Source organism: Vicugna pacos, chromosome 19, assembly GCF_048564905.1.
Source record: "Vicugna pacos chromosome 19, VicPac4, whole genome shotgun sequence".
NCBI lineage: Eukaryota > Metazoa > Chordata > Mammalia > Artiodactyla > Camelidae > Vicugna > Vicugna pacos.
In genome coordinates, this window is record NC_133005.1 from 36,013,440 (window position 1) to 36,028,385 (window position 14,946).

General features: G+C 51.4%; 1 protein-coding gene across 2 annotated transcripts in view; it reads right to left on the reverse strand.

Moving 5' to 3' along the window:
* PREX1 (phosphatidylinositol-3,4,5-trisphosphate dependent Rac exchange factor 1) overlaps positions 1–14,946 on the reverse strand; it is a 174,546-nt gene that overhangs the window by 95,293 nt on the left and 64,307 nt on the right. For both annotated transcript variants that reach the window (XM_006206688.4, XM_072944355.1), the window contains exons 2-3: positions 9,004–9,075; positions 5,153–5,275 (exon numbers count right to left, since the gene is read on the reverse strand). In XM_006206688.4, the coding sequence (XP_006206750.3) occupies positions 5,153–5,275; positions 9,004–9,075 (195 nt within the window). The remainder of the gene's footprint in view (positions 1–5,152; positions 5,276–9,003; positions 9,076–14,946) is intronic.

Genomic DNA, 14,946 nt, shown 5'->3' on the forward strand with positions numbered 1-14,946 from the left:
GCAGATGCCCTGAGCGGCCAAGTGCCCGCAGCTCCAAGAGGAGAGAGCAGAAGCCCCATCGGTCACTATCAGCATCAGCCTTGTAAGTGCCAGTGCAGGTTCCACAGCCAAACCACCCAGGTTCATGGCCCGACTCCCCAGGTCGCCAGCTCTGTGACCTTGGGCAAGGCATGTGATGTTTCAGAGCATCTGCGTTCTTGTCTATAAATTATAGGCAATGATGATCTCCCCATAAGGTTGCTGTGAGGGTTACTGGGTGAATCCATAGTAAATGTTTAAAACAGCGCATGGTAAGGGCTCATTAACTCCCAGCTAGTATTATTACTGCTGTTACTAATGTTGCCATTATTAACATCATAATTATTTCAGCAAATTCCTTATCCCACTGGCGAATCGTCTACGACAGGGTAGGGCAGTGGATGGGCAGGTTTTGATGGCAATAAAAGAGACAGGCAGAGTCAGGAGGAAGGGAGCTGAGTGGACTCATAGGTCTGGGGAAGGCACCAAGCGGATTCTGAGAAAGATGGTGGCCCTCGCCCCGCTCCCCGGTATGCCTGACTCCTCATTCGTGCACTGTCCCTCTCCCCCAGCCACCCCCGGACTGTGAGCTCCACAGAGACAGTCTGAACCTGCTGGGGTCATGGCTGTGGCACCGGTGGGGACTGAAGTCCCAGAGAGCAGGCCTCATGACTATTTGACGAATGACATGACAGAGCAGAGGGAGGAAGTGAGAAGTGCCCGGGGCCCTCACACCAGCCCCACACTTCTTCCAGATGACCTGGTCCACCACAGCGCAGCCTCGACTCTTCATTGGCCCATGTGTTGTTCTACCCACCCACCATCCATTCCCCCTTGTTCTGGTCATGGCTCCCAGGTGTTCCCCTGGAGAACCACCTCCTACACTCTGACCCCACTGAGCCCACTCTCCACTCCAAGGCACCACAGGTGAGCATGTGACCCAGGCCGAGCCGATCAAAGAGCTCCTTGTCCTGGCACCAGTGGCCAGGTAACCCCAGCTGTGCCCACGAGAGCCCTCAAGGGCTCAAGCTAAACTTAACTGTGAAGAGAAGCTCTCTCTGAACTATTGCTGCTAAACCAGCAGACTGTAAGGCTGAGATGGCTGAGGGCCACCCCTGCCACCATGTGAGATGTATACTTCCCCCTCCTCCACGAATTAAACCAACACAGAGAAAAGCAGAGCCTAGAGAGAGAGAAAGACTCAGTTCTGAAAACATCATACGGGGTGCTGGATCCAGCTATGCCTGATGTTAACCCACCCTGAATGTTTCATTTGTATGAGCCAATGAAGTCTTTTTTTCTTTAAGCCTATTTGAGTTGGTGTTTTTGTCACTTTCAATGAAGACAGTCTAATACATGCACATTCTGAAAGGGGGAAGAAAATGAAAAAAATGGATCTAAGCCTGGTGAAACGACAGGGTCTCCATGTTCATTTCCACCTGCACCATGAAGGGGTTGGACCAGAAAGCAGAGCCAAATCTGTTCATTCCCACATGCCAACCCCACTTAATAAGCGGTGCTGGCTGGAACACTAGTGAGATTAATTCTGGAGCCGTATGGAGAATGCTGTGATTGATTAGCAATGTCTGCCACAGATGCAAGAGAGGGGAGTAAGTGATAAGATTGCCATGGGTTGGGTTTGTCATTCCTCATCCCCTGAGCCCCTTCTCTGACACACTCCACAATGTCATCCTCTCCTTTGGCCTGTGAAACGGGCAGGGGACCAAGGCTTGAGGCTTGAAGAAGTTAAATTTAGCAAATGACAATACCCCCCTCTTCAAAACCACACCCTGTTCCATCACTACCACCTTTCATTGAGCCTAACCCCAGCTGCATCTCAGGCCCAAGACTCGGCAAATGCGGAAATGCTGCTTTTGACCGCTAAGAGGCCGAGCGTTCAGCTTCCTCCTAGGGGCCCCACGTGGGGCTTTGATTGTCTGGCCAGGAGGAAATGGACAAACAGTTGTGTGCACACAGATGTGGTGGGTCCAGGGAGCATGTGGCTGTGGGTTTGAGCTGTGAAGGAGAAAAGGGGGACAGCTGGGGGAGAGGGTCCAGCCCAGGGAGGGCTCAAGGATTGTCAGAAGTGGGGGCTGCTGTCCACAGTACTCGGGGGTGACAACGGCTCCACAGAGACCATCCGCTCCCAACCACTCACTTCACACCCACAAAGACTGAGACTCAGAGAAGGGAAGGAGCTGGCCGTGTAGACATCTCTGATGGGGAGGGGAGCATGAGATTCAAGTCTCACTTTTTCCCCAACCTGGCATCCACCTGTCCACACAGCTGCAGGGAGAAGGGGTCAAAACATAACGTGGAAACGCTACTTCCAGCTAAAAATCTCCCACTCTCAGAATGCACCCCCTGCCGGTTCGGGCCGCCCATGACATCCCTGAACTCCCTCCAGCGCTCGCTCTGCTCCACTGCACTGGCCTCGCTGCCTTCCAGCCGGGGCCCTGCCCTAGTTCTCTCTCCATCTGGAATACCCTTCCCTAAGATCCCCCACTTCGCCACCTCACAGAGGCCTTCCCCGACCAGGGTCGCCAGATAAAACACAAGCCCCTCAGCTAAGTGCTCATTTCAGATAAACAACAAGTACTGTTTTAGTGTAAGTATGTCCCAAATACTGCATGAGATGTACTTATACTAAAATATTATTTGTTCTTTGCCTGAAATCCAAATTTACTCGGCTGTCCTGGGTATTTTTATTTGCTCAATTTAGCAGCCCTGTCTCTGACTTCCCAATTCCAGACAAACTCATGGAGAGCCACTCATTATCACATCTGCCTTTTATATTCTTCACAAACTCCCGTCCCCATCTGAAATGACCTCTTCTCTGAACTGACCGACCCTCTGTGTCTCCGGCCTACAAGCCTCACAGCAGAAGAAAGCAACTGTGTCTTATTTAGGGCACCATCTTCAGGGCCAAGTACAGTGGCTGGCACATAGTAGGTGCTTAATAATAATATCAGGAGATTTTACCATGTGAGATGGTGAAAAACACAAGTCCGGGAGTCAGATGACACTAGCTCAAATCCCGGCTTCAATACTCATTGGCTGTGTGACCTTGCCCTCTGACTTACCCTCTCTGGGCCTTAGTTTCCTCATCGGTAAAGTGGGTATAATACTAGCACACACTGTTAAAGGTTGTAGTGATGTTGTAATGAATTAATACACATAAAGCACTTAGAACAGTGCCCAGCCCAAAGAGAGGGCTCAGTGAGTGCTAGCTTGTGATCATCTCAGTAGTCAGCGGTTGGGTTTGGGGGTGAGGGGGTGAGGGATTCTCCCAGTGTCCACTGACTGGGCAGCACCAGTGGGCTGGTCTGTAAGCCAGGGCCTTTCACAGGGTCTGATGAGCCCCTTCCTCTCCCGGAGAGCCTGTCTGCAGAGTTCTGTTCCCAATTACCACGTCACAACCCTCACGCTGTCTTGCTGGCCCCGGCGCTCCCTCCCTGTCGGGACGCCATGGTGAGCATGTCCCATCAGTGAGTCCCTCCCCAGGGACTGTCCTCAGCCTGAGACCGTGGCCTAGCCTGCCCAAGGCTGTACACTGGCTCCCTGGGGCTGCCCACATCCAGTGGGGGTGCAAAGGTCCTGCCTCCTTGGGGCAATCTGGGGTGACCTAAAGGAAAAACCGAGCTCCAGAGATCCCCTCTGGGTGGGATCAAGCTGGGTGGAGACCATGCAACCTTCCTTCAGCTGCTTCCAACGGGCCACCTGCACATAGCTTCCAGAAACCCAGCCACAGCTGGGGCCACTTTGAAAAAGACCTCAGGGCCATCCTCCATGAGCGTAGGGGGCCTGACACTGTTCACCTTCCTCCTAATCGAACCGAGGGCAGGCCTAGGGCTCAGAGACTCAAGTGGGCGAGAATTTCTGGACAGAATGTGATAACACAGCTTGGTTTCTACTGCATTTATTTTTACAGTTCCCTTCTATTAATAGCAAGAGATACCCATTTTCCAGGTCCAATAATGAATACAAGTTTCCCTTTTAATCAAACGAGCTGTTTTCAAGTGAAACAACTTTTAAAGATTAAACAAACAGTCATACAAGGGTACCCAGAGAAAGCAAAACTACACACTTAACGTGTGCACCAGTGAAGTCTAAAAACGTGCGCTCAGCCATCAGGAGGGTCCCAAGGCCAGCTCTTCCACCTAGAGAGTCATGGCCTTGGGTTTAACCTTCCTCTCAGTCGGCTTCCCTACCGGGCAAGCTTAGGGCTAGACGCCAGTCTTCTTCTTTTTAATCTGAAGACGTAATTGACTTCATTAAACAGTTTAAACAGCTCACGAACTGTGCAGCACCCCATGTAGCAAACACAAGGACTCTCCCCTGACTCCACTCCAGACGTGGCCAAACGTCCCCTGGGGGCAAAACCGCCCCTTGCTTGAGGAGCCCCTGCTCTGTGCTCACACTCAGTGCTTTACCTCTCCGAGCCTTTCCATCAACGCGAGGAGGCACCACTGTCCCTACTTCTCAATCAGAGGAGGAAACAGAAGCTCGGGGAGGAGAGGCGTTTGGCCGAGGCCTCGTGCCCGTGAGGCCAGGGCGGGTTTCCTCCCCCTGGGGAGGGGCCCAGGCAGCGCAGAGGGAGAGGGTGTGGAAAAGCAGCTGCCTCCTGTGGGCTCAGCTCCCCCATCACCTCACAATTCTAAGTGACTTGGGAAGAAAGAGGCTATTAGGACAACCTCCCCGACCTGCAGCCCAGGTGGGCACTCAAGGGTCAGACACCCTCGCCGGCCAGTGGGTGGCCAGGGCGGGACTCAAACCCAGGTCTGTTGGTCCTGAGTCCGCCCACTCGGCCACTGGCTGCCTCTGCTGGTTGTTCTGCAGGAGCGGGGCCCCACGGGGCCCGGAGGTCACGGGGGCCCCGGGATGCAGTCATCGCAAAGAGCTCTGAGGAAAAGGGAGCCGCACTTTACGTGATGTTGAGGGGAGGGAGAGCCAGCTAAAAAGACCCCCAGTCTGACGGGCCCGACCCCCTGCCCCTCGTTCCTGGAGGCAGAGGCCTGGCCACCTGCCTCCTCGTCTCCCTGCCAGCCCAAGGTGGGTGGGATGGGGCCCCTGGGGAGAAGCCCCACTTCCCCAAAGCTGCAGGCTCCGGTAGGGGCTAGGGCAGCGTACTCACGAATTTTAAGAAAACATTCCCAAGTTCGTGCTGAGACTGAGGCTCCGGATATAAACAAAACTCCAAGGCAGCCAAGAAATCCTTATGAACTTCCAGGATGTCTTCGATGTTGGAGAACAGGATCTATAAGGGAAGAAGGATGCCCCAAAATAGCATTAACCAAGGCACAGAGGGAGAGCAAAATGAAGCACAAAACAAACACCTAACCCCTGGTGCGGGGTGGGGAGGGTGCAGGGAAACAGGCATGCTCGTACACAGGAGCCAACAGAAATAATGACAATAACGAAAAACACAGCCAACGTGTACTAAACAGGGTTAAGGCCCAGTCCTGTGCTAAGAACGCCATATGCATTTAGGGCATCTAATTCTCGCTGTAACTCCATGAGGGAGAAACTGTTGTCACCTCCAATTCACGGATGAAGAACAGAGGCTCAGAGAAAATAATTAACACTCCCAAGGTCGCACAGCCCAGGGAAGCAGCAGAGCCAAACCTCCCACTCAGCAAGCAGAGGATGACAGACTGAGACATTGAGCACGATCTTCATCCTGGCCAGACACGACTGGTACGTCCGGCCATAGGACTGAGTTTTAAAACGATGTGGGTACTTCCAGGCACCTTCTGAAATGATGTGATGAAAGAAAACACGATAGGGAAGGATGTTCAAGATACACCGTTTAAATTCTCACAATCTGTTTCCCTGAAGGAACCTAGGAAGTTTGAAATGCACAGTCTGACCCAGCAATTCTGCATTTGAGAACTTCACCTTTTGATCAGTGATTTCCAACCAGGAACAGAGGGGAGGGTATAGCTCAGTGGGAGAGTCCTGGGTTCAATCCTCAGTACCTCCATTAAAAATATAAGTAAATAAATAATTCTAATTACCACCTCCTGCTAAAAAAAAAAAAGTTTTCCCAACCAGGGGCAATTTTGCCTCCCAGGGGACATTGCCAGCATCTGGGGACATTTTTGATTGTCACAAACTAGGGGTAGGAATGCTACTGGTGTCTCATAGGTAAAGGCCATAGATGTTGCTAAACATCCTACAAAACACAGGACAGCCCCCAGGGCAAAGAATTATCCAGCCCAAAGTGTTCACTGTGCCAAGGTCGAGAACTGGCTGGATGGCCAAGACGGTGTACCGCAGCCTCATCTGCAGTAGTAAACGGCCGGAAAAGCCAAACATCCATGCGTGGGGACTCGTCAAACAGTTAAATAAGTTGGACTGGTTATATTTAAACACATTCCACACAGTGAAGTATTTCGAGCCTGCAAAAAGAATCTGCAGGTCTATGTATATGGACATGGAACTCTGGAATGAGCCTTGGTCTATATTGTTAAGTTGGGGCAGGGAGAGTCTGGTGCCACGGAAGATCCCAGCATGGGTTCATTTGTGTAAAATAACACTCACCAGGGCCACTCCTCTCTATGCTGGCAGAAGCAGAGACTCTCTGGACAATAAGACAAGCTGGTGGGGAGGGAAATAGCTCAGTGGTAGAGCGCATAACTAGTATGCATGAGGTCCTGGGTTCGAGTCTCCAGTGAAATTAAAAAAAAAAAGGTGGAAAAAAAAGACAAGCTGGTAACAGTAAGGACCTCTAAGAAGAACCATGGGAGACATTTATGAACTTCAGGCCATTTGAACTGCATAAATTCCTTTCTCTGTTTTTTTTAAAGAGGTGCATTTTTTATTTAATTTTTGAAGAAGGCATTCGCGTGGCTCAAAAAATAAACCACGGTAAAATAAATGCTGTGCGGAGTCCCTCTCCCACCCATCCGCCTGCTCCTCACACGCAGCAGCTCACAGCCGGGGCCACTGGTGCTCCTACGGCTGATGGTTCCTTCTAGGGCTTGTCACACATTCATTCACTCAGCAGTACTGGCTGAGCACCTACTGTGTGCCAGGCCTGGGGGTACAGCAGGGAACAGACCAGTGCCTGCCTCCCTGGAGGGGACATTCTAGTAGAAGGGGACAGATAACAAACCAATAATGGTAGTTTTCAAGGTGCTAAGAAGCACTAAAGACAAACATAAAACAGGAAGGGAGTCCCAGGGTGGAGCAGGAAGAGAAGTTCGTGAATTTGAACACAGAGGTCAGGGACAGCTGCCTTAAAAAGGTGGTACTGGAGTTAAGACCTCAAGGAATAAAGACCATTCCCACGGGCCCTGCGAAGGCCCCAGACAGTCTGCAGAGGGAGGGCCCTGAGGGTGGGCAGGGACAGCTGGGGGGCAGGAGACCACCCATGCATGCTGCAGCCCCAGAGTGTCGGGGACCCTCTTTCTCCTTGGCCTTGCCCTGCGGGATGCCTGTCACGGGAAGTGGTTGGAAGAATCACCCACACTGTTTGGTTATTTTTCTCTCTCATGTTTTGTCTAGTTCACATGGTTGAATCTGCTTATGTTAAAGACACATAGGATATATCCTACTGTTATATTTCAAGGAATAGCTGCACAATTTCAAAATAAATATCTGTTTCCTGAGAGTATACCCAAAGTATACATGAGAGCCTGTGTCCCCCAAAAGACATAGGTAAGAATGGTCATCATGGCCAAAAACTAGAAATAGCACACATATCCATTCGGAGGAGAATGAATGAGTTTATTGTGGTGCATCCCTACTATGGACTACTACACAGCAATGAAAAAGAATGAATCCCAGCCACACAGAAAACTCTGGGCAAATCCCACAGACATAACAGTGAGCAAAAGATTCCAGGCATGATGAAAGAGCTCATTTTTATATAAAGTTCAAGAACAGGCAAAACTAATCAATGCCACTACAAGTCAGTGGTTATCTCTGGGGAGGGGCATGTATTGGGAGGGGACACAGAGGACCCTGGACTTAGCCGTACCCTTTATGGTATGTGAGTTATACCTCATAAAAAAAATTTTTTAAAGCTGTAATAAACTATGAATTTCAATTATAATAAATAATTTTTAATTGTAATAAACAGATGTACTAAACAGTAGGCTGTTTATATTTGCTGAATGAATAAATGAATACATGCATAAAAAGCTTTGATTCCAGCTCCACCAGGGACCAGCTATGCAGTGCCCCTGAGGTCTCTTTACAACTCTAAGCCTCAGCTTTCTTATCCAAAATATTGGGCTCAGAATTGTCAACATACAAGGTTACTGTCCATACCCACCAGGACATAGGCGGGGGGGAGGGGTTGTTGATTGACCAAGTCTTTTGTGTGCTGTACATGCTGGGTACCTCTGACCCCCACACTGCCCCGTTCCCCTCCTCTCTCCTAGGACCAGGACCCTGGAGCTCCAAGGACCGGAGGCAGCTTCCCAGAGAGTGAGGTCACACTAGAAAGCCAGGCCCGGGGAGCGCCGGGGCCCCTGCCAGGCACACAGAAGGCCTATTGACTTCCTCCCAAAACTCCCCGGAGCCACAGCCAAGATGAAGCCAGGACCCAATTACTCATCCGCCCTGCCTCAGTATCCAACGCCCAGTGCAGGGCAGGGGCCAGGGCTGCCAGAGGGCAGCTGGAGGTACCAGGCTCCCAGGGGCGCTTGGGAAGGGATTTTCCTCTGGCTCCAAGCCAGGGATCCTGGCACGAGGACGTCAGAAGACAGGGTGGTCATGCTGAACAAGGGGAGAAAGTCTGGAGTCGGGGAGTGGCAGCCTGAGGCTGAGTCCTCCTGACGGCCACCAGGCATGCTCTGCTCACAGGTCCGAGAGGTCTCTAGGGGTGCAGGGAGTAGAGCCTGCTGCCCGTGGGGTAGATGCACCCCACCCCCACCCCCACCCCTGCACACCCTCCGAGCATCGCCGGGAGGAACAAGGCAGCTCCGCACACAGCAGCAGGGACAGCCAGGGAAGGGGCCAGCCCCGTGTCCGCACCTTGACGTTCTCCTCCGTCAGGCCCTTCTCCACTGAGTCCGCCACATTCTGCCGGATGCGATGCAGGAATGCCTGCAGGAGAGAAGCAGGGAGAGGTCAGCATCCCCACGTCCCGTCTCCCGGGGGTGGCCCGAAAGAAGGGCCACAGGTTCGATGCCAACAAGGCCCTGGGAGGCACCACGGTCCAGGGACACGGGCAGAGGGTGAGGAAAACCTACTCTGTCACTCAGCCAACACCCGCTTACACAGCACCTACCACCCCAGGCTCTGCAGGGACCAACACGAGGCCCTGCCCTCAGGGAGCTGTACGCACATGTGCTCCATCACCCACGGCTCCCTCTCGGACAATTCATTTCTCCCTTTTTTTTTTGTTGGTTTCTTGCTTTTTTGGGTTTTGTTGTTCTTGTTTAAAAACATAACCTCTAAATAATAACCATTCACAAGGCTCAAAAGTCAAAAATACGAAAATTCTCTCAGGCCTCATCCATCTAGCCCCTCCCATCCCCCACAGGAACCGCAGCTCCCGGTGTCTTGTGTCTCCTTCCAAATAAACGTGCGCACGTTGGTCAGAGCACAAAGCTCCCGATGAGTAAGTTCCGTGGCGCTCACCTCCGGCACAGTGATCACAGTTAACACTACCTGATTGTATACTTAAAGTTGCATGATGGTGGTAAGCATTGTGAAATATATATATAAGTGAAATATATATATAAATCAACAGGTTGCATACTTTAAGTTTACCCAATGTTGTATGTCAATTATATCTCAATAAAGCTGGAACACACACAAATATATTTATGTATATACACATATACACATACACATATAAATTTCAGCTTCCCCTTTTTACACACCAAAAAATAGCAGCAAACACAGGGTGCACTGCACATGCTGTTTCCACTTACTTTAGCTCAAGGGTCTCTCTGTATAACTGCACTGAGAGCATCCTTGTTTTTTTTTATGGCTGCCCAGGATCGTACTGTACGAATGGACCACAGTCGCTCTGCCACTTTTTTCAAGGTCTTAGAACAGAGAAATCATTTCTCTGCTCTGTGATGTGACAGACGACAAAGGAGGGGCATGGCAGGGATTGTGGGGAACAGGCAAGCACACGTCCACTGCAGGGGGCGGCAGCTCGTCCCCTCTAAGTGTGGCCACGTGGGAAGGCAGCAGGCCCGGCATGACCAGAGGTTCCAAAGTTTTGGGGGGATTTGGGGGTTTTGTTTCCCTTTTTTTTCCCCAAGAGAAGCCAGAGATAGGATTCGGTTTTTTAAAGCAAAGTCTCGCAGTTTTTAAATGGTGGCAAAAGAGCTCTCTGTTTTTGTGAAGAACTAGATTTTAGGGGTTGAGCATAAAAGTAGGGGGACCAGAATAGAGGGGCACAGCCGGGCTGCTGAGCAATGACAGCGGCCGGGCCCTGGTGTGGGTGAGACAGAGCAGGCAGAGGAAGAGCTACTGAGCGGTCCCATGGACGGGCCAGGGGGTCAGAATGGATGTGGGGGAGGGAGGGAGAGGTGGCGGCCAGTGTCTGAGTGGGGAGACAGAGACCCGCCGCACACAGCAAACTCCGCCTGGTTGCCTTGACTCTAGGGCTTGGCCCCACGCTGACCTGGCAATAGCCACACGGAGACCCGTGTGAAAATGACTTCATGGTCTGCAGGCCACGGTCAGCACGGTGGGCTGCCAGTCACCCTCCCTGCCATGGTGATTACAGCACAGGAGCTCAGCTTGTCTGGGGAGATCTCTGAGTCAGAGAGGTGGAGGGGACAGCCAGGCTGGAGGGAAGCAGGGGCAGGTGGGCAGAGAGGAGGTTGCTGGATCCTTTCCCAGCACCTGAGGGGACATCCATAGCTGTCATGGGGAGCCGGCCACCTGCAGACTCAGCTCTCCTAGGAAGGCGCGCACTGGCACTCCACATGGCAGGTCATGGAGAAGAAAGTTGGGGTCACACAGCAAAGCGGCCTTGCCTCTGTCCACATTCACTGCAGGACGTTATCCACCACACCCCACAGTCCAAGTATACATCCCCAGCCTGGACTTGGCTGGATTTCTGCCAACTCAACAATTCCACCTGGATGGCCAAGGGGCATCTCAAATTTAACTCATCCACAACCTAGTTCCTGAACTTCCCTCCAAAACCACACACCACCAAGCCCAACCTGATTAATGGCACCTCTGCCTTCCAGAGGGCTCCAGCCCAAAATGCCCCCAGTGGTCCTCAACCCCTCTCTTTCTCTGACACTCCATTTCCATCTATGCAAACTCTATCAGCTTCACCTTTGACATGTATTAAAAATCAGACCACTTCCCCCCACCTCCTCAGCCACCCACTTGGTCCAAGCTACCATCACCTCCGGCCTGGACTAATGTAATCACTTCCTCCCCATTCCCTTCTCCACACACACAGCCAGAAGATCCTTTTAAATATGTAAATCAGATCCTGCCAATCCATGGCTTAAAACTATACTTGAAAAAAAGGAAAGTCCACACTTTCTACAGCCCATAAGATCCCCATGGGCTTTTCCTAGTTAATCTCTGAATTCTCTTTCCAGAACTCCACCCCCACCCCATATCTCAATAATCTTCAGCCACATCTTCTATCTCTATTCTTTCCACCTGCCAGGCACATTCCTGCCTCAGGACCTTTGCACATGCTGTTCCTACTTGCAGGATATTCTCTCCCAGCTTTGTCCTGGGCCAGCTCTTTCTCATTCATCAGGCCTTAGCCCAAATGTTACCTCCTCCAGGAGGTACTCTGTGTTTTCATGCACTTATCATCTTGTCATCTTGCATTAAGAGCCCAAATGTCAGACAAAAAGACTGAGCTTAAGTAATCTACACCAGCTTGTAAGGGAAAGGCGAAAATAAGAAAGAGCATGGCTAGGATGAAACCTTTACCCCAAATCCAACAACAGAGGCCAGGTTGGAAAAGTGATGATTTGGGTTTAAACTGCATTCCTCCTCCTTCCTGCTGTGTGACCTCAGGAAAGTGCATGAGCCTCTCTGAGTCTCAGTTTACTCTTCCCAAATACGTAGATCATAGTAATACTATCCTACCTTTCGAAATGTATTAGGATAAAGTTAGTGGGAGCTCCATGAGGGCAGGTCCTTGCTTCTCTTCTTCCCAGCTGTACCCTCAGGGCCTAGACTGGTGTCTGGCACACAGTAAGCACTCACAAACCAAAGGAAGGGATAAAATTTGCCTGGCACAGTGCCTGACACATACCAGGAGCCTCAGCTCCAGCCACTTGGAAGCCTGATGATCTTTCTTTTTAAAGCACAATGAGTAGAGGGGTCAGGAGATGGGATTTCCTAGAGGATGTTCGAACTGGGCCTGTGATGCTGCTGGGAAGTCCAGCCTCCAGCCTCCCCAGATGGGAGGGAGACAAAGGCAGCCTCGCTGAGCACAGCCGAGGAGAGCAGGCAGCTGGGAGGGCAGTGCGGCTGGCCTAGATCGGGGCTTCCTGTCCCACTTTCTTCACAAGAGCATGGCCACCACCATTGTGCTGGGACAATGCAAGGCCCGGGCCACCCACAGAGGAGCCGCAAACAGGCTGGTGTGATGGGCACAGTGGGCAGCTCGTGACCCGGAAAGAACGGGCAGGCAGGGGCTCTGGGCCCGGCCCTCGTGCTGCCCAAGGCACGACTGGCTTTTCCAGGCAGCACTGACGCCCTCTGTGCGGGCAGGGTGATGAAAGGGACCCTCCGGGGCAACTCCCTGTCCAAGCCTTGACAGCTTTGGAACATTTGCCCAAAAGCAGCTCTCATCTTGGAAAGCTCCCTAAGAGACCAGCCCCTTCTCAGGATTCCCAGGGCTGCCTGAAACTCTCCTCCAGCCTTGGAACCTCTGTCCACACCATGTCCACGCCACACCCCTGCCTGGACCACTTCCCCACATCTGGCCACGTCCTCTTCTTCTCTTTACGATGATGACAATGAAGCACATCAAGGACCCAGAAAAGGATGGAGAGAAATTTCACAAACACCCACAAACACATCACTGCCCAGTTGCGGCAAATCTCATTAGCATTGTGTCAAATTTGTTTTAAACCATTTTCAAAAAGAAATTCATCAAGTCTGGGGGAGGTGCAGGCTGGGAAGGGGCATGAGGGAGCCCTTGGGCAGGGAGGGGTGCTGGGAATATTCCAACTCTTGATCTGAGTGGCAGTTACATGGGCGAATGTATACACAAAGTCTCATCGGTGTGCACCTAAGATCAGCTCACTTTACCCATGTGCCTTGTGAATATCAGGCCTCAATGCAGAAACAGGAAGAAAGGAATCATCAGAGAGAGAGGAGCGCTACCTGTGCACCTGCCCATCCTGCAGGGCACCCACTGGCCCGCACATGTGCTCCTCATTCCCACACACGCCTTTGCCCGCTTACCAGGCACGTGTGAGTCGAGATGCAATAAAGAATACTGCGTTGCGGGTTTAAAGTATTTCTATAAACGATGTGTTTGCAGCAACTTGCATTTCTCACTCACCATCACATCTTCCACATTTATCTACATCGATAAGTGAACCTGGCAGCATCTGCCGTCCAAACCCCACCCACGTCCCTTGGTTCTTACCCCTGGGGTGCTCTCCAACACCACTCGGCCACCAGCACCCACACCTCTCAGTCAGAGGACCCTCTCTCACATGCAGAGCAGGCCACAAAGACAGATGAGGAAACTGAGGCACCTGGCCCCAGTGGACCTATTCATTGTAGCACCACTTATAGTAAGAATATTTGAAGCACCTTAAACATTTGCAGCCGGATAGCGGTCACATCCACTCAGCAATGAGATGAACTTAAGGTCTTAGTGTGGGGCTCCCCAGAAACGGAGCCTGAGACGGATTCAAGGGCAAATAGTTTACTTGGGAGTTCACCCCAGGAAGCGCCAACAGCAGAGCTGGGGAGTAGGGCAGGGAAGGGAAGGCAGCCAAGAAAGGTGTCATCAAGCGGGCCACCACTGCGGACCTCTGGGGCACTCAGGGAAATGGCTTCTTAAGCATAAATCAGGGAGCAGCTGCCCTGTAGGGTGCCCTGGGGAGCCACCATCTGTCTGGAACCTGCGGCCACAGCCTGGGGAGGATAAATCTCTCCCTGGAGATAAAAAGGAAAGAAAGAGGCCTCAGAGATGTTCTCCAAGACCCACACCAGCAACCTGATCGCCAAAGGGAGGGGGCCCGCCTGCCCCCAAGGACATCCTGCCTCAGCCGCCACCAGGCTGACCTCATAAGACGAAACCTGAGAGGGCCAGGGGATGGCTAGAAGTGAGGGCAGGTGGGGCGGGCCAGGCCCAGACCAAAGCAAGGACAGAGGAAAGGCGGTGCCTGAGGACCTCAAACCCTACACGATCTGGGTGGTCCAGGGCCCAGGGAAGCAGACTGTCACAAAATTACCTTGAATCCAAGTAATAATAATAAAATAATAATAACAACAGCAGAGGATCCCTGCACAGCCTGCACCCAGCAGCCACAGATAGGCCAGAGTTTGGGGAGACCCCCAAACGCCCAGTGACTCCTTCCAAGTCCAAATCCTATGCTCCATCCATTTAAATTCTGAGCATTCATCCTACAGGGAAAACGAAATCTCACATGTGGCAGGAAGATTTAACTTCAGTATAGGATTTATAACTCTAATGCTTGGGGTTTAGTTAAATAAACTGCCTGTCTTAACAAAGGATGATCATGCTAAAAATGGCTTGCAGGAGTCCATTTAATGATACAGAAAGACTGTTGATGTATCTCTAGGGGAGAAAAAAAAGTTACAGAAGAGTAGATAAAATATCTCATTTTTGGTTAAATAAACTATTTCTACATAAGCACAGAAAAAGGTAGTGTGGAATGAAATGCCCTAAACCGTGTGCGGGTATGGCCATGCTTACTAGCCATCCCCCAATACCTGGTCTCTCCTTTTCCAGATTTTAGAATACAGACTATTTCTCAGCTTCCC